The following is a 19,757-nucleotide window of genomic DNA, read 5'->3' on the forward strand; positions in this document are numbered from 1 at the left end:
TTCAGAGACCAACAGAACAAATGAATGAGTGGTACAAATGAGCAGGCGAACCCGCAGTCCCACAGCAGGTCCACTTTATGCTGTCACAAGATAGGCACCTGGGTGTCAAGTCCCTCCTGGGTGGTGCAGGCCCCACTTCTTTGAAGGAGGGAACATGTGGGAAGTTTGCTTAGTCATGGGGTGGAAGAAAATGAAGGGGAGGGAGAGAGCCTGGAAGTGGGACAGGGGCTGGAAGGTGGAGGAAAGAGAAGGCCCAGAGGAAACTAATGCACTGGATTCCACATGCAGCCCTGCTGAGCTGGGGTGAAAGGAGGAGCATATCCCATGAAAAGAAAAGTGGAGAGACTAAGGCAGTGGGTCTCATCCTGTGGCTGAGAGGGTCATGGGGGGAGAACACCTTCGCAGAGCAGGAACTAATGATTTTGGTGTCTGCTGTCAGCCCAAACCAAGAATGCCTTCAAATCAATACAGGTTTTCTTGCCATTGGGGGAGGGGGTTGGTCAAGCTCTTTGTCCTGACCTTCCTCTTAGACTCCATGCAACTCCGCCTGGTCTGAGTAGGGCCTGACCTCAGGGGCAGGTTGGAGGTGTGGAGGGAAGAGGAGGAAGCCTGGCGCAATTGCTAAAGAGGTCTCAGGAATTAGACATTTGCAAAGTTCTGACCTAATTATTTTAACTGTGACCTCCATTGGCACCTTAGGTCACCACCTCTCCAACTAAGTCCTCTTCTCCTCCTCTGCCCCAACAGCCCTCTCTCCACTCTAGCACCTAAATTAAACTACAGTTAGTTGAGTGGCTTGAGTTAACTCATTACCTCTCAATCCATTCTCCACCCGGTGTGTGGAGGGCTTAAAAATGCAAATTTGATTGTGTCATTCCCCTGCTTAAATGACTCCCTTGGCTTCCTTTGTTCTGAGTCTCAAGACCAAATCCTTAAGAAGGCCAAAAAAGAGCATGACCACACCTCCCAGAGTGCCCCAGAGTAATTCTTAATAGTACCCTTTCTCCAAAGTGTCTCAGTTTGAAATATGAAATTATATGATTGTCCTACCTAAGATGCTCAGAACAATCCTGCTACTTCCCCTCATCACCACATCCTGGGTTCCAGCAGCTATTGCCAACACCTGGAGTGTCCCGTCTGTTGCCTTCAGATTATTCCCTGCCTTTTTCCTGCAAATTATGCTCCCTAGGTGCCCAAACTCTCTGGCTTCCAGGTAGGCTCATCCCATGAGACTGGAGGAGGGAAAAAGGAAGGCAGGTGATTCTCCCCTGATTCTGTAGGGGCTTCCCTGCAGTGATAGTTCTTTCTCCAGGGTCCAGTCCCTGCAGAGCAGCTGTCTGGCTAGGCTAAGGCCTGGAATCCCCACAGCTCCAATTGTCTAGCTACATGACCACGCTAGTTGTTGCTGCTCTTTTACCTGTCCATAATCCTGCACCGACTGGGCAGATTGTTGAGCTAGGGCTGGGTCTGGACCTCTCAGACCCCTCAAGCCCATTCACAGACTGGGTCACAAACCCTTCATACACCAGGCTGGGTCTCTGGACCCCACACATGCCAGGCTGGGTCACCAGACCCCTTACATGCAGGTCTATGAGCTAGGTAACCGGCCAAAAGGTTCTTGGAGCCATAGGTTGGAAAGCATGGCTATTCCGGGCGGACGCCCAAGGCAGATGCCCACCCACCTGCTTCACTAAAGCTCCTCTCTCTCTCCCCCCGTTTGCTCTCTCTCTAAAGAATAGCAACAAAACTAAAAAGATACATTGGCGCACATGCACACTAACTCCACACATGCACTGTTGGCTTACAAAGGATGCTGAACCACACCCAACTGGACCCGAGGCGAGGGCCCTGACCTAACTATTCTATTTTTGCAACAGCAGCCCACTCCTGCTGTGATAGCTCCTCCCACATCCCTCCAGCCTGAGTGCTGGAACTGGCTTCCCTGCTCTTGCTCATCCCTCACTTGTGACATCAGCCTGAATTTGTCTTCTTGGACCTTCCATATCCTGTGTAATGAACTCCCTCTATTAAATTCCAAATGTTGAAATACTGGCTTATTTTCCTGATTAGATCTAACAGATCCATTAATGACACATGTTGACTCACTTAATCTTTCAAGACCACCGTGATTTAAACACCACTATTATTTTCATTCTTTGGACAATGAAACTAAGGGAAGTTAATAAGGGACTCGGCCACTGTCATGCAGCTTGTGAGCAACATTAGTTGGGTTTCAAAGATAAATTACAGGAAACCCAAACACTGAAACTCTCCTGCGTTTCTGCATGTCTGCTGGTCTTGGTTTGAAGTTCTCTTAGAACCCTCAAGCCATAGATTTTTGGGTGTCTGTTGATCTTATCCTAACTGACTGATGTCTGGATTTAGGGTGTCTCTCTCTGTTTTTTTCCTTTCTCAGAGACATAGCATAATTTTTTTCACTTGTGTGTTTGAATGAGTAAGTGAAGTACAAACACATCTTCCTAAATGAGGCTATACTGACTAGGAAGAGTTTCCCCTAAGAATCCCGGTCAATATTCTCCCTTAGTGGTTTCCTCCCTATGAGAAGCTTATTGGAAGGGTCAGGAAGCTTCCAGATCTCATTAGTATATTCAGTTTGCCACCAAAACATCAGGCTTAATTTCCCAAGGAGAGGTGATTTAAGGTACATCAGGTTTGCAGAGATGTTGGGGTGTCTGTGTGTGTGAGGGTGGAGGGGGAGAGAAATGACCATCCTTATGGTAATGAAATTAAACCAAAGAAATGTGGCTCTAAGAATGTTACAATAAACTTGTGCCCACTGCTTATATTTCTTTTGAGTAATGCCAAATTGTGTTCAGCAAAAGCCAGTCTTATGATCATAAGTAGTCAGTTATTGCATTAGTAATCAGTGAAAAAGAAAAGAAAGTTCTAATGCAGAAATCCTTGTTAGGACAAAATTAAAAAAAAAAAAAAAAAATCTTTGTTAGGAGCTGGGCTTTAGTCTCTAAAACTGTGGGCAAATAGGGCCATCTGGTGTGCAGTTGTGTAACCACACATGGATTTTTTTTTTTAACTCCTCACTAATAATCAATGTGATTCTGTTGGAAATCCTTGTTAGGAGCTGGGCTTTAGTCTCTAAAACTGTGGGCAAATAGGGCCATCTGGTGTGCAGCTGTGTAACCACACATGGATTTTTTTTTTTAACTCCTCACTAATAATCAATGTGATTCTGTTGTTACAAAAACAAACCATTCTTGAGGTTTTCTCAGCGTTATATTTTGAGGATCTTGGTTCATCTGTAAGCTTGTGGCTCCTCAAACCCATTATGATCTGACTAATCGAGTTAAATAGTGTTTGCCTGATGACAGATCCTTATTAGAGCAAAGTCAAAGCCACGTGCTAGCTGAAGTCCAACGGGCCAGAAACTATGAGCAAACAGAGGAAGCCAGTAAGGAGAGAACAGAAAATGTAGCCTGAGCAGAAAATGTAGCCCATGCATTGGGGAAAGGGGTCGGATAATGCAAGAGACCATGAAACCATAAGGAAAAAAAATGGGCCTGTCCTTGGGCTTCTGCGTTTTATTCCAAATAACATTCGAGTTCAGTTCACGTGCACTCTGACTATAAACTCTTGCCATTGAATAAGTCTCTGTTGGTTGTAATCAAATGAGCTTGACTAAAACAGTATGTTTTAGTGAAGCCAAAGACTATAAATCCTAAAATCTGGCATGCTAACCCTCAAAAGCCCTCAAATGCCCATATGTGTTACTTCTTTTTTCTTCTAATACAGCCCAACAAATAAGATGTAGGAAGGGGGAAAATAAGATGAGATCATGATAACCATTTGGGACCATTACTGGTGTCTGGACCAGACAACCTGCCAGATATCTGCCAGCCCGTATCTCTGACTTACAGATGGGCTAGGAATCTGAGAGGTGGGTGCACCCAGACAATGCTACACAACTTGGCAATCAGAGCCTGTGTTGCAGCCAGCGGGATCTGAGTACCACCCTGTGAATCTCTGGACAGAAATGAGCTCTTCAATGCCTTAAATCAATCTCAGCATAACTCACTTGATACACAAGTTAGTAATTTCCTGACTTACTGTCAGTGTAGATCAGCGGTTCTCAACTAGGGCCAAAATTGGCAACTTCTGGAGACGTTTTTGGTTGTTAAACTGGGAGAGGGAGATGTTACTGGCATCTAGTGGGTAGAGGCCAGGGATGGTGCCAAACATCCTGCAATGCACAATAAAAAATTTTATGTGAACTCAAGTGTCAATAGTGCTGAAGTTGAAAAACTCTGGTGTCAATGGTAGGAGAAACCTTGTAGGGAATTGTTAAATTGGTAGAAGCAGCAGAGCACTGACCCAGAAGTTTACATTCTACCAGGGGGACTATATGATATCATTATCTGTGGCTTGATGCTAAGTGACAGGTAACAGGTGCCAGTAGAGGGTCTGGCCAGAGCAACCCAAGGTAAATCTAAGCAGTCAGTACTTGAGAAGCTGAGCAGAGATCACAGATAAGGAACAGAGAAACTGAGGCTAATCAGTTTGACCTCATTTATTTTCCTCTCCATACTCAAGGGACTTTGTGACCTAAGTTCCTATTCATATCAAAGGAATAAATGGGCTTAGGCGAGAGGGGAAAGGAGCTAAATTGAGGCAAGCAGAGGAGCAGCAGATTAATGGCAGATTTAAATACATGAAAATTTGAAAAACGTCATGTTATGATGGATTCAAGATAGGAAAGCAGGCCTATTAAAACTAAAAGTTGCTTTCATTAAGTTACATTTTAGTTGGGCAAGTTCAGGAAAGCGAGTCTCTCTTGTAAAGACTAAGAATCCTAAAGCAATAATCAATTTCAGGGCTTAAAGACAAAAAGCAACACTGCTCCTCCCCACCACTGCCCCTTAATGTATGTAATTTGTTTGATGGGAGCTTACATTCTCTTAGACCTAGAGAAATCACGGTCAGTAGAAGTCCCTGTAACATAGGGCTGGGAAGCAAGTTCCAGAGTGAAATGTTCTGGAAAACTCCTTAGGAAAGGCCATGTTGAATATATGCTTCAGGTTTTGGATATAGGACTGTTCTCCTTTGGCTAGGGAGCAGCCCAAGGTGCTTGCTTTCTGGCAGCAGACAAGGACTGGAGGTCTCACACTGAACTAGCAATACACTGGCCAGAGACAAATGTCCAGCATGTGTTAGCATTGGTGGATACTGGCACAGAATATAGCCTAATACATGGCAACCAAGATCAGTTTTCAGGGGCCACAGTGAATTGTTAATGGCTATGGAGGACATACTATGAAAGTCAAAGCTGTGTCTTTGCCCCTGGGCATAGACAATTGCCCCCTCATGTATATACTGTGTATGTATCCCCAGTAGCTGAATACATCTTGGGTGTAGATGTACTTTATGGGTTACACCTGCAAACAATGCTTGGAGCATTCTGGCTGTGGATACAGACAGTAAACCCTTGTCCCGACCCGCGGGATATTCAATGCAGACCCTGGAGGGGGGAGTGGGAATGGGATGGAAGCAAGAGACGTGAGAAATGGAGACAAGACAGTATTCTGATCAAGTCTCGTTTATTGGTTTGAAAGTTACAGCTTATATAGGGAAAAAGCAGGCATGCTGCAAAGGGTCTGGAATAAGATATGATAACATCTTGAGGAGAAACAAAGACAGGACATTCAAAGTAAAGGTTGCTGCCCAGAATGTTTATGGTTAAACAGTTTCTGGAGAAGGATAAAAGGTCACTTGCAAATTAACTTGCATAGCCAGGAGCAAGCGGTTTCTGGCACAAGCAGATTACGAGGCAACTGTCACATAAGCACGGCCACACAAAGAGGAGAGTGGGGCTGCTCACTCCCAACAAACCCTGTGTTGTGGGGACATGCTAAACATGACCCACAGGTATTACCCAACCCAAGATATGCAGTCAATGTGAAGCAGTATCACCTGCTGGGAGGACATGTGGAGATTCTCTAGATTGGAGTTAGAAAAGATTGTCATCATTTGTCCCGCACATAGCCCGACACAGAACTTTTTATAAGATGCTTGTTGGTGCTCCAAGAGGACTTGAGAGAGTCTACTTTGTAAATGTGGAATTTTAAAAATTAGGTTGATTCATAGAGGGCAAAATCTAAGGAATCACATGCATTCATTCGTTTAATAAACTTGTAGTTCTAGGCATTTTATTAAGTGCTAGTGATAGAAGCATAAGATATTGTGCTCTGTCAGTTTACTCGGGAGTAAATTGGTAAACAAATAAATGGGGTCTCAAATGCCAGGAATTCCTGGGCTCTGCTTTCTTCTAACCGTGCTACCCTTTTTGAGTTGTGCCCGCATCACAAAAGCTTCAGGTACATGAGAGAGATAATCAATGCATTTTTGGCCAGGGCCCCACGTTAAGCTCTCCATCAATGTTAGTTGCCATGATCAACAGAACCATGCTGTGAGTGGAAGAATTTTCTCCAAGATTAGTAACCCAGGAGGTGCAGGAATTAACATTTTTTAGTTTTCCACGTTATGTAATTGGTGCTCCGTGTGAGGATGTTCTCCACGGATGGGGGACTGATGTGTCAAGCATTAGAGAGGAATAGGACGTCCGACGATTCATCCCTAATAAGCGAGTCCCTAATAAGGGAGACGAAACGCATCTTGGTAAGAGAATCACAGGTGGCTTTCCATTAGTGACTGCATGCCTGTGGCAGGTCAAAGTTAGGCCTTTTCAACCCCGGAGATATTTTTTCATTTTCTTTACTTTTAAAATATGGATAATTTGCTAACAAAAGGAGAGACTGAACATACAACTCTAATGTCTCCTTAAAGCAGCAGGTTGTAAGTAAGTGAATGGCAGCTTGTAGAACTGTTAGTGGATATTAAACAACCATGTCCTTGATACCTCAAGGAAGGGAGCCTTAACATAAAAATGTGGGAACAAATTGATCACTGGTTAATTATGCAATGGGTCTCATTAAGGCTTCCCACCTAGCAGCTAGGAATCTATGTTGAGTCACTCTGAGACCTATCCAAGACCTTAACAAAAACTAAGACATATTTATGTCACCAAAAAAGGATAAAACTTAATCTTTTTCAGTGACTGAGAGAACTTTAAATTGGACAATCTAAAGTAAAAGAAGTTAATATTTCTTTACAGTGTTGGTATTATTTGAGCATGTTTTTCTTTCTTATCTGCACAGTGCTTCTCTACTCTCTTAAAAGCGGTGGTTCTTTTCTTAACTGCATGTGCTACTCTTTTTCTCTGAAGACTCTGGAGTTTTATGAAGAAAAGCAACCATGGCGCCAACCAGACCCCTTTTGGGTCTCCTGCTCTTCTCCTAAAAACCTCAAGAGTCAAATGGTTTCATCTCTGATTGGTGGCTCAGCTCTTGAGCTCAGTAAACCGTTTGAGAAACAAAAGCTAGACTAAGATCTGCCTGTTTAACTAGATGGTCTCAAATTTTCTGGCATCCACGTGGTTATCTTAAACAGACTTCTAAATTCTCTTCTAGTCTCATCTATGTATTTCTTCACAAAATTCTATGGTAAAACTCCATGCTATCTTCTTAAAGGAAGAAAATCTTCTCTGCCTCTTCTTGAAAAGGCTTGTATACTTTGCTTTACAATGTAGATTTGTTATCTTGCTTTCTTTAAGGCAAGGTGAAGCCTCACCAATGTCTTTTTGAAAAAACACAATCTAAACCTGACTTTTTACTAGTGAGCTTTTTTTTTTTTTTACATCTTGAACAAAACCTATAAGATCCTTGCTTGTTCTTGTTGTTTATGTCTGCATATATGCGTGTGTAAGCTGTATGTTATGTCTCTATGTTCATGTCTGTTTGTGTAATTGTTTTATGTGCAAGGTACCAAATTGGCTTATAATGAATGCAAGCTCATTAGGTAAATAAGTATACTTTTCAAGTTCACGTGACTTAAATCTTCTAAAGTTTTGATAAATATATTTTCAAAATTTGATTCAAACCTTTTACCTAAATTTGTCTCTAGGTCAATATGTCTCTTTGTTATCTCAGCTCTACCTCCTGGCCATGCTGGGAGAAGCAATATCTTTTAGATATAGATAGTGAATACTGCCCTCTGCCTCTCTGGATTCCACTTGGCTCCAAATGCCACATGGAAACCTGGGACCTGAAATGGCTAGTGAAAAGAAACCTATGGCAAATATCACATAGGCCCTAGTTAACATTAACTGATAAGGGTATAAGTCTAATACACCAAGTTTTTGGCTGGGAAACCATAAATATGTATTTGGTAAATATAGCTAGAACTAAAACTGGGCTTTATGTAATTTGTTCTGATAAATGGATGCCTATTTACTAACCTGAATGTATAAAAATGTTCTTATCAACACACATTGTTGCCTGGGTTTACTAATCAAACAGGATTACTAAAGGTCTTTCCACTTAACTGCTCTTATTACAAAATTGTAAAAGGTTTTCTTTGTCCCTCAGATAACTGGTTTAAAAAACTTATTTCATGATAAGTTCTTGTGCTCTCTGCCTTTGAAGCCCTCTGTCACTTTGGTTTTACTTTTTGTAATAATTTGTGATTTTATTCAACTAAATGTTTTAAGCCTTTTTGTTATTTAACACAGCTTTCCAACACTAAATTCTGAAACTTTAAAATAACTTTGAGGAATTCCAAGGGCCCTGGATTTCTCAAAGGATATATAAAAGATGTATCAAAACTAATTGGCTTATTTAATAAATTAGACTATATGGGAAAGCATTGTCAGTACTGAAGGTGTTAAGCATATGTGTTCCAAAATCTTGTAAGGTTCTTAAATATCTGTGTCTTTATATAAATGCTACCGGTCATAATCTTGGTTTAATTATAATTTTAAAATGTTATATCTTCAAATATTTCATGAAAAAACTCTGAGGTACAGTTTCTGACTAACTTTGAGTTCATAGCTTTAAACTGAAGTTCCAAAATTCTAATGAAGAAACTGATGGGTTTATGAAATTGTTCGCAAAGGTCAAAACAACAAAAGTTAATTGGTAAATTAATTTTTAAAATTTATGGGTTTTTACAATTTCCTTATTTTAAAACACTGCTGGTTCTCTTAATGTTTTTCCAAATGTAAAAACAAACAAACAAAAAAAAAAACCTCTCTCTCTCTTCAGCTATCTATAACTAACAACAGTTTGGTAAAATGTCATTTAAAACAAAGATAAAAGCATTTGTTTTCTCCTTATTTCATCCCCCCAAAATTTAATAACTTTAAGTATTCTTATGATTATTATGGCAATATGGCTATTTTTATAAGCTCAATGAAAATTAACTCTCTCTTTATAACAGGATATAATTTAAAACCTTGGATATAAGATAGCATGTCTCATTTCCATGTTGCTGACCCCTTTTTTATGTTGCCGTAAATTTGGCCTGGTGCTACTTCACCCTGCTGTTCAGCTTTCCCCCTGACATGGGACAAAACACAACCTGGGAAACAGTCTTCCCAACAACGTGGGTCAGATCACTGAAAGAAAGTGAGCTGAGATACTTCTTTCAATCACCACCTGGGAAAGAGCCTTCCCAACACCGAGAGATTTATGCAATGCAAAGTAAGACCTTTTCAATCTAGATATTGATCATCAATGCTTTTATGAGGAATGCCTTGATCATAAAGGGGGAAATAACGCCTTCTCTACCAAAGCAGTTCTCTGGGTGTTTGTAACTTGGATGAGACATCCTATTCTTAAGCAAAAGGCTTGTAATTGATCAAGAATTTTACAACAGACTAGATGCTTTGGAAACAGTAATGTAATGGACAGTATTAACATTAACAAATTCCCTGAACTCAGAATCAACTATTACATGGAGCAGAATCCCTTTCCTGGAGTTTCAACAATTGCGAATTACACCCAATTCACAGCACTTGGAGTGATGCCGCTGCAGTCACCCTGAGACGATGACATCATCAGTCCTCACCTGAAGTAAATTAAAAGGACTTGCCATGCTAATTGATACTAACTTTGCTTTAACAAAATGCTTTTTGTCTTAACTATTCCAACCTGATCTATAGCTTTTGCTCTTCCTTTTAAATAAATAAAACGGGGGAGATGTGGAATATACTATAAAGCATATGTACTTCGCAGGGCCTGGTTTTCCAAAGCCTTGCAGTTTCAAATATTGACCTTGCGGAGAACTGGAAATTTCCCTCAGGGTATAAGTCTCTGTTGCAAGATAAGGATTGTGGCACAGCAGGTTGCTGGCTCAGAGACAGACTAGTTACTGGTTGTTATGTAAAGATACTGAGAATTGCTATAGGAAGGAATGTTTGCTAAGATCAGTTGTTGTTAGGACCCCTTAACCGCCTTATTGGAATGTCATCTGGCTTGTTTCACTGAAAGTATATACCAGCCTATACTGTTAAACTATAACCCCACCTTTGTTCTCTTCCTGTAACTTCCTGGTCTGGAAAATAAATGCAGGAAGAGAACTCCAATTTGGCATTTATTTCCCAAGGAAGGGATCCTTCTCTCTTGAGGGTTCCTGCGGGAGATTAACCACTTCGGGGCCTCTCACTGCTCAGTAGAGATGGGCTTTGAGTAATCCTTTCATCTCTGTCACCCAGGGGAAGTGGGGTGACAAATCCGTGGGGGGCAAAGCAACACAAAGCAACACGTAATGTTGTGTTTATATGCACAACAAAGTTTGTCAATCAGCCGGGTTGATGACAAGCCCTGAAACATGTTTAAGCAAAGGCCCTAACACAAGGAGAGGAGGGAGCCCAGGGCACAACCTACTCGATCCTTCCTCGGGCCTCACTTTCTAGTTCGGTTGAATTTCGGACTACATTTCCCAGGATGCCTAATTGCTGGGGCTCCTGCCGGATTGGTCAGAGCAACGCGGAAGTGATTACGGGTCGCCCAGCAACGGGCGGAGTCCCGAACCGTGACTGGATGCGCACGTGACGAAGCCTGGCTCCATGTCCAGAGAACAATGTTCTCCAGCTTTTACTTACAACCGAGTGGCAGGGCAGCTTCCCTGGCGTCGTTCTCTTCAGTATCCGCCCCTTTTACGCTGGCAGCTGCAAAACTCCGGAGACTGAATTTCAGTTACGGAGTCGGCCGAGCTGCTCAAGCCGGGCGCAGTGCGCAGGCGCGAGTGGTCGGGCCCGGAGGCGCGCGGCACTCGGTTGAAGCGGGCGAGGAGACCCTGTAGCCGGCGAGCGGGTGACCCAACGACCGAGCGCCTCCTCTGTCCACCATGGCAGCCCTGCGCTACGCGGGCCTGGACGACACGGACAGCGAGGACGAACTGCCCCCGGGCTGGGAGGAGAGAACCACCAAGGACGGCTGGGTTTACTACGCTAAGTAAGGGGGCCGCACGGGGGGCTGCCGGGCCTAGGACTCACCTGGACGGGGACACACCTGGAACCCTGACGGCCTCACGTGCCTGGGACCCTGCGCTGCCTCGAGCGCCACCTTTGCGGGGAGGGGGCATGCGGTAGGCCTTGGGCGCGGACCCCGCGCTCCTGCTTGGCAAGGGCGGTGCGAAGTGGACGTGATTGTTAAGGAGCTTCAGGTGGAACGTTCGAGGGTTTCCCCCCCACCCCCCTCTCCTTCCCTCCTTGGAGCGGCCCGGCCCCCTTCGTGGGCCCTGGGCCAAGCGGGGTCACCTGGCAGCGTCCAGGAGCGCCCTCTGCTGTTCAGGAGGCAGCGCTGCACGGTTGAGTAATGGCAAACCGGGCTTACCCCACAAAGATAAAGAAATTGAAGGAAATGCAGATAGTCAGCTCCCGCCTCAGGGGGTTGGGTTGGAGGCCTAGGAGAATATATTTTTAACAAATGGCCTAGATAGTTTCACTGTGTTTTCCCGGGCAAGTTTTGGAAACCCTTGCAGAGCCTTCCTCCATCATTCTGTGACCTTGGGCCATTGAAAGAACACTTGGCCTCGGTTTTCTCATCTGTAAAATGGGTTGATAAGAGGGTTAGTTGAGGCACTGTGCATAAAGCATTTAGCTCAGGGTTTAATAAATACTCTGTGAGCGATAATTGTCAGTCATTTCCGCTGTCTCTGCAGCTGTCACAGTGCTTCTTAAGTCTGTTATTAGAATCACCTGTGGAGTGTCCTAAGTACAGATTTTGGGTCTCCAAAGAGGACCTACTGCACCAGACTCCTACCTTGGGGAATCTGTATTTTTTGAGCTTTCCAGGTGAAGTGGATTATAACCTGGCTTATAGTAACATGCATGTAAATCAGTGATTTTCAGTACCTGGAAAACTTTAAAAACTATCTTTTCCTGATTTCCCACTTTCAGAGATTCTGATCTGATTGGTTTGGGCCCTCCCTTTCCCCTATTGGTAGGTTGTAAAATCTTCCCAGGTGGTTCTAACGTTCCCAGTGCCGTAAACCATTGCTGTCTTTGGGGGCCAGGTAGAAAGGAAAACAGAAAAACAAAACAAAAAAGCCAAAATCTTGGTGAGCTTATTTATTCACGATCTTTACACAGAGATCTTGTGTGCAATGCCCTTTGCTAGGAATTGGTTATACCAAGATAAATAAGGCCCGAGTGTCATCCATAATGAGCGTGCAATCTTACAGGGCAGAGTACATGTAGTAAGATTACCCCAGTGCAGTGTGAGAACTGAGCAGCAGCATGTCTAGCAGAGGTGTGTGGGTAGCTGGGGCTGGGGGTTGGGGGGGCGCCTTAGGTAGGTGGACTGGGAGAGTTGGCACCTGAGCTGTGTCTTAGGGCAGGAGTGGAAGTAGGCGGTCAAGGGGGCAGGAGGGTGGCCCTGGCAGAGGAGCAGTGAGAGTAGAGACCCTAGTTATGGCAAGTCCCAGGCCCTGTGATATGTGTGGTAGTGCAGGAATGTGAGGATTGAGGCGGAGGAGGAAGGGCCCAGTTTATGGAGGAGCTTGTGCTCTGTTGGCAGGCCCAGGGGTCTTCTGAAGGTTTGGAGCCAGGGAGTGGCATTAGGTTTGTGTCTGTAGAAAGGATTTCGGCTCTGGAGAATTAAAGGGACAATTCCAGCAGCGAGAAGCCATTAGACTGCAGCAGGGGTCCAGGCAAGCTCCTGAACAGGCATTTGATGTTCCTTCCGCCTGGGGATCTGTGCGTGAAGGGCCCCTTTTCATCCCTGAGAGCTGAGCTGGGGTGTTGCTGCCCAGGAGACCTTCCCTGACTACGGGTGCCCCAGACCCCTGTACCCATCATCTTGTTTATCTCCTTGCTGCTCAGTGTTATCTGTGGTTATAATATGCTGCTGTGCTTGCTGACTGTCTCCCTCCCCAGATCGTAAACTTCATGAGGCAGGGACCTCTTGTTTGCCTCTTTATCTCCAGGGTTTAGCACCCAGGAGCTGTAAAAATAAGTACATGTGGAATGGGTACATTAATTCATTCAGCGAAGGTTACCTGTAGGCCTCTGTGGGCAGGTGGTTTACCAGGCTTGGGAATATACCCCCACACATACGACCTGCTTCCTGGCTTTCTGTGCCCTCCCGTTACTGCTCTTTGGGGCTTTTGCTCATTTGGCCACTTGCCCCCAAGGCTCCCTGCTTCCCTTCAGGTTTGCCCTGCGGGCTCCCTTGCTCCTACTCCTCCTGCTGTTCGCCCCTGCCCCTGACTTTGTGTTGCTTGGCCTTCCCCATCTGCTTCCTTCCTGGGTGGCCTAGGGGACTCAGTGGTGCATGTGTGGTTTCCAAAAGCCCTTCCTTTATCCCTCCCCCTCCCCGCCCCACTAGTGCTTTAGGTTTCAAACTGGCTTGTCTGGTCCCACTGATTACACCGACTGCAGTGACAGGGCTTGGCCGACTCCCAGCTGGACTCTGTCCAGCCCTGCTGGCCCTCTGTTCTTTGGCTCTTGGGACTGCAGGATACCTCTTACTGAGCCTTAACCCTGATGCCAGCAGCTCCTCTTGATCTCTCCTGACTCTGGGAGCAACATGGGCTCTCAGGGGACTGCCCTTCGAGATGTCCCTTTTTCCAAATGGTTTTCCTCCCACTGCAGGAGGGCCACAGCCAAGGACAGAAGCTGTAGCTCTCGTTCAGACCTCAGGGTCTTGTGGAACCCCCCTTTTGTAGCCTTACCCCTATTCTGCTGTGTGGGTGCTGTGGACTCTCACACTTTCCCTTGTGTCCCACGGTGGTTCAGACCTCAGGGTCTTGTGGAACCCCCCTTTTGTAGCTTTACCCCTATTCTGCTGTGTGGGTGCTGTGGACTCTCACACTTTCCCTTGTGTCCCACGGTGCACTCATAGACCTCAAATGCTCTCATGTCATGTGGCTCCAAAACCCATCATGCTGGGCTCCCAGGGAGAGGTTGTAGGGGGTGCTCTGGGACGTTCTGTCACCAAGGACAGAGAGAACAGGCAGGTCTCTCCCCCGCATCCCCCCACAACAGTCCCAGAGCAGCCCCATCATGGGAGCTGAGGGGGGAGTTGTCTTAGTGTCAGGAGCTGTCCCTGCAGCCACTAGGGCCATCCTGGGTCTTCCTCCCCTGGGGGCCCTTTTCCTCTGAAACCCAGGCCTCTTGGCAACCAGAGGGATGGTGGCCTTGCCCTGTCAGGGGACAGTTTCCTCTTCTAACAGTCGGCACTAGATCTCCATGCTAACTTAAACAGTGCTTTAAGAAAAACTCCAAGACCTTGGAAGAGTATACTTGGAAGTAGTATTCATGTAATGTGGTATAAATTTCATTTTGATCCCTTTGGTTTAAGTTTAGATCACTGTTAATTATCTCTTTAAGTGACAAAAAGCTTATTCAAAGAAAAAATAAGAGGGCTTCTATTTAAGGGAGAATAAGATAACACTGGGGACATGTGTTGTAATTTTCTCTTCATTAAAAAGTCATTTAAGGTTACAATAAAAAAGAACATCTTTTAATTAATTCTATGTTTAAGTATTTAAAGTAATACTTCTTTTTAAAGGCACAGTCTTACGAGGATACTTTGAAAAGATCACAGAAAAATAGAATTAAAAGATAATGAGTCTTTCCGTCAACTTTTTGAAGACTGCTTGTAGTTTTTCACATAATTCATTCAGTCTTCTCTAACCCCAAGAAGTAGGTGCTATTATTATCTCCCCATTTTATAAATGAGGAAACTGAGGCACAGGGAGGTTGAACAGCTTCTCCAAGGGCACATAGCTGGTGAGTGGGGGAACCAGAAAACTTGGGCAATCCGGCTCCAGGGTCTCCACTACTAAATACCACTCTCTGCACTTCAGTTAGGCCCAGGGTTCTCCCCTGGGGACGATTGTGTCCTGTAGGGGTGTTTGGCGATGTCTGACAACAGTGTCAGCCTCACTCAGCGTAAGAAACCCTGGCTTAGGCATTTGTCGTCAGAGTCAAGAATGTGGGGTGATGAAGCTTGTTTTATTTTGCGGAATCTTTCAGGATAGATAAGACGTTCTGAGCGCATTGCTAGTGCTGCTGGAAAGCACGAGTGCATTCCCCACACTTTCACATGTGCACCTGCTGGGGGCCAGCCAGGCCCAGGTCCTGCCTGAGCAGGCCCGGGATGCCCTTTTTAAGGTCAGCATGCCACTCCTAGCAGCTACTTTGTGGGCTCTTGAGGGCAGATTCTTTTGGAGCCAGGCTCCACACTCATTTGAGGGGTGCCCGTGGGATGAAGGCTAATTTTAATGCCAGGCTGAGGGAGATGAGCTGGGTGTATTACCTTCCTTAAGGAAGCATGAGGCCGGCAGAGTAAGTGCGGGGAGGCGTGCCCTGTGACGGGTGTTCGGGTCCCGTGGCCGCTGCTCCTGGCAGCATGCAGGGATGAGCAGGTGTGGGCATGCTGCTGTTCCCGCGTCGTCCTTACCAGTGAGTCAGAGCCTCCCTTTTCGCAAGTAGGATTAGGTGGTGGTTGATGTACAAAGTAGGAGTTTGTCTTTACTGCTGATACTGTACACATGTACAATGATTTAATCATTCTCCAAGCACTATCACAGGTATCGTGGGTCTCAGCTTGCCAGCAACTCTGTGAGGTGGGTATAGTGCCAGGGAGACTTGCTGGCTGAATGCCACTGGTACAGGGGACTCAGGTATTCTGTCTACTGATCTGATGTCCCTGCACAGTGATGGAGACTCTGCTGCCAAAAGTTTGTAAAAAACAGACCAGAAGCTAGCAGTTCGTGAAAAGACCTTGCTTGTGGCTTTTGAAATTTTATGGAAGATTTATGCTCTCTATATTTATTTTCTTTAAAATAATTGATAGGGAGTATTCAAATTTAATCGTCTAGATATCAGTGATTAAATAATACTGTTTTCTATTTTGGCATGAGTATGTGAACTTTAGGAAATCCAGCTTACCTTGGTGGCAGGTGTTTCTAGTTATTAGCCCACTATTTTTATTATAACTTTGGTGTCCTGTGATAAAATGGTAAGTTTGGCACAGAAATCAGACTAGTTTGTGTAACTGATGTGTTCAAGATAATAGCTAGCATTTTCGAGGGCTTTTTATATGTCAGGTACTATGCAAAACCCTTTATATACAGTATCCTCATGGCAGTCCCCTGAGATGAGTACCAGTACCAGGATTATTTCCATTTTGCAGATGAGGAAATGGAGGTGAACAGCTTGAATAAATTGACGAAAGGTCAAGATATTTTGAGTGATTGTGTGAGCTTGCTAAAGTTGACCCCACAGCTGGGGTCCCAGTCCTTTTCCTCTTCTTACAGAGGCACGTTTTTAGGAAATTTCCACAAGATTGCTTTTCCTTTCAATCTGAGGAATTTGACTTGATGCAAACAGTAAAATGTGTGTTTTGCATATTTCTTCTCTGAATATCTGTTTTTACGACTCTTGAGAGAGGGTATTATCTGAGAGAGAAGAAATTGAACACAATTGATTACTTTTTAGAAGTGTGAACTTTTACTTATTACTGTACTGTGGGTTTTTTTAAACAGTCACACCGAGGAGAAGACTCAATGGGAACATCCGAAAACTGGAAAAAGAAAACGAGTAGCAGGAGGTTTGTATGTTGTTGTCATAAGGCAAAGAATCTTGTATTTGAAGCATTAATTAGATAGGACAAATGTCACAGGCAGAGAGGTGATAGGTCATAGTGTCATTCTGAGAAGGCTTTCTGGTAGAGAGCTATCAAGGAATTGGACTCTTACTCTGAGGACTTTATGTGATTTGGCAGAAGGAGGTGATGAGTCCTTGGATGGAGTGAGGATGATTTCTTACTGGTCTTAAACAAAGAAGTGTTAGAATAATTAGAGCCTTTGCCTCACAATTTATTACGTTTTCCTATAGTTGCACTGTTTGTAAAATTGCTCTTGGTTTATACCATGGGATTAAATACATCAGCATTTTGTGAAATTCCGTAAAGATGCCATGACTTCGAGTGTCATGAGCATCTGTCATGAGCATAGTGTCATGAGTTGTTTGAGCAAGTGTGCTGTCCACAGAATAGAAGTATAAGAAGCTCCCCGCCTTTAAGAAATTTTGGGTCTAGTTGAAGAGACAGCATGTACACACGAAGAAAGAGGGAACTACTCAGTACTATCATAGGGGGCAGCACAGATTAGCATGCAGGTGATGCTGGGTGCCACTGTACATACAGAGATATTTCTGTAAGCTCATTCAAGGAGAATTCACATTGATTGAAGCAAACAGTAAGGTCATGGCAATAATAGGAGCTGAATTGAGCATTTAAAAATGACCAAGAATGACATAGGGTTTTCTTTAAAGTAAGAGGTAGAAAGGTGGAGTTCAGTTGGGGTAATGGGCTTTCTGCAACTGCTACTGTTGGAACATGTGACCAAAGCAACTTGAAGCGACAGTTGTTGGTTAGGAGGGATAGGCTTAGGGGACGGGCTGGGAGGACATGGTGCCCCTCCTTTCTGCCTGGAGGATGGAGCTTTAGTTCACCCCACCACACAAAGACCTGTCTTTCCTATGTTTCAGATTTGCCATACGGATGGGAACAAGAAACCGATGGGAATGGACAGGTGTTTTTCGTTGAGTAAGTGTCTACATAGAAACTATTCTTTGCCATTTCATTTCTTAAGAGGAATTATTTTTTTATGGTAAAATTTTTTTATGGTAGTACACATTAACTGCAGAAAAATAAGAAGTACCGTAGTATAGACCTGTAATCTGAGCAGCAGGAATAACGGTGTTTAACAATTTTTGGATGTTTTCTTCCAGTCTATTTTTTATGCACGTGTTTTAAAAAAATAGTAGGGAAATGTGTGAGCTGTTTAGTAACCTGCTTTTTGCACATAATACATTGTGAACATTTTCTTATATCCTTACCTATTTTTCAAGATGATATTTAATGGCTCTAGAGTATTATTTTATGCAGATATACTGTAATTCATCAAATTGCCTGTTGAGCATTTATGTTGTTTAATTTCTGTTATTGGGAATCAATACTTACAAATAATGTTTTTAGTATCCTTATCTGTAAAACTTTTTTACCTCTCTGATTCTGTCTTTAGAGTAAATTCCAGTAACAAACAGCAGTAGTAACCATATAGCATGAGCCAACCGTGATTCTAATTAGCTTATGTCTGTAGTCTTAGGTCATTCAGTCACCCCAGTGCCCTCGGGTAGAACTGTTCCTATCCTGGGCTTACCTCTGGTCATGCAGACCACGTCAGTAAGTGACTTGTTAAGGATCCCACGGCAAGTAAGTGGCAGAGCCAGGATTTGAACCCAGCAGCTACTCCAGAGCCTGCACTCTGGACCACTGTAGTTAAGAGGGGAATGAATGTTTCACGACTATCAACATTTAAATCATTTTAATCAAATGGGATTAGGATTCGTTGTTTAATAGAAGGTGATTTAAGCAGGACCTTTTTTTTAAAAAAAAAATAGCTATGTATCTAACGTAAACATTTTCTTTTAACATTTGGTTCACATATGCCAAGCTTTCAGGGCTGGGCCAGGTCTTTGAATGTGAGTCTGCTACTTGAATTTTGGTGTGGTCTTTTCTTCCTTAAGCACACCTGTAGCATTGAATTTCCAGTTTCTACTTTCACTTTCTTTAAGGTTCAGCAAAACTTACATTTTCAAAGAATCTGAGTACTGTATCTTTCTCATTTTATTGTATTTTTCTAGCATATTTGCTATACTTTATTGTACCAAAACCTTTTTTTTTTTTTTAGCTACTTGTCTTTGAAGCTCTCCAAAGCGTTTGGCCAAGTTTTCATAGATAGTGATACTTTATTTTCACCTCACATGTTATCAGTTTACATAATAACAGTTCAGTAAATGATATAGTTTTAGTAACAAGTTCAAATGGCTTGCAAGGCTTTTGAACAAACTTCCTGACTCTTGGTGCACTCTAGGAGCAAATGGGCCAAGGCTTGCTTGAGAGGAGTTTCTTAGCTACTGTGGGCAGTCCCAGGAAGGGAAGACGGGCAAGTTGGATAGATGTATGTTTGTTGTTGCCTATTTGTAAATGGCTTTTTCCCCCTTGATTTGTAAAAGTTTTTTTTGCTGAATAAATTTAGGATATAAACCCTTCAGCTATATGTTGCAAATGTTTTTTCCAAGTTTTTCTTTTTCTTTTTAAATTATTTTTAAGAAATCAACCATAGAATTTCTTAAATTTGGGGGTAGTCAAATCAGTTTTCTCCTTTGCATGCATGCTTAGAAAGTTATTCCCCTGAAATGGATGTATTTTTAATCAACCTGGAGCAGTGGTTCCCAGGTGTGGTTCCTGGGCCAGCAGCATCAGCATCACTTTGGAATTTATTAGAAATATACATTCTTTTTTTAAAAAAAAGATGACCGGTAAGGGGATCTTTTTTTTTTCTTTTTGTCTTTTTTACTGACCGGTAAC

General features: G+C 43.6%; 1 protein-coding gene across 1 annotated transcript in view; it reads left to right on the forward strand.

The window, feature by feature from the left end:
- The first annotated feature begins 11,098 nt into the window (after positions 1-11,098).
- Positions 11,099-19,757, forward strand: part of WWOX (WW domain containing oxidoreductase) — a 327,478-nt gene continuing 318,819 nt past the window's right edge. Inside the window, exons 1-3 of the mRNA XM_008569425.1 lie at positions 11,099-11,324; positions 16,867-16,931; positions 17,873-17,930. Coding sequence (XP_008567647.1) covers positions 11,218-11,324; positions 16,867-16,931; positions 17,873-17,930 — 230 coding nt within the window. The 5' untranslated portion in view covers positions 11,099-11,217. The remainder of the gene's footprint in view (positions 11,325-16,866; positions 16,932-17,872; positions 17,931-19,757) is intronic.

Source organism: Galeopterus variegatus, unplaced genomic scaffold (genome assembly GCF_000696425.1).
Source record: "Galeopterus variegatus unplaced genomic scaffold, G_variegatus-3.0.2 Scaffold495, whole genome shotgun sequence".
NCBI classification, from domain to species: domain Eukaryota; kingdom Metazoa; phylum Chordata; class Mammalia; order Dermoptera; family Cynocephalidae; genus Galeopterus; species Galeopterus variegatus.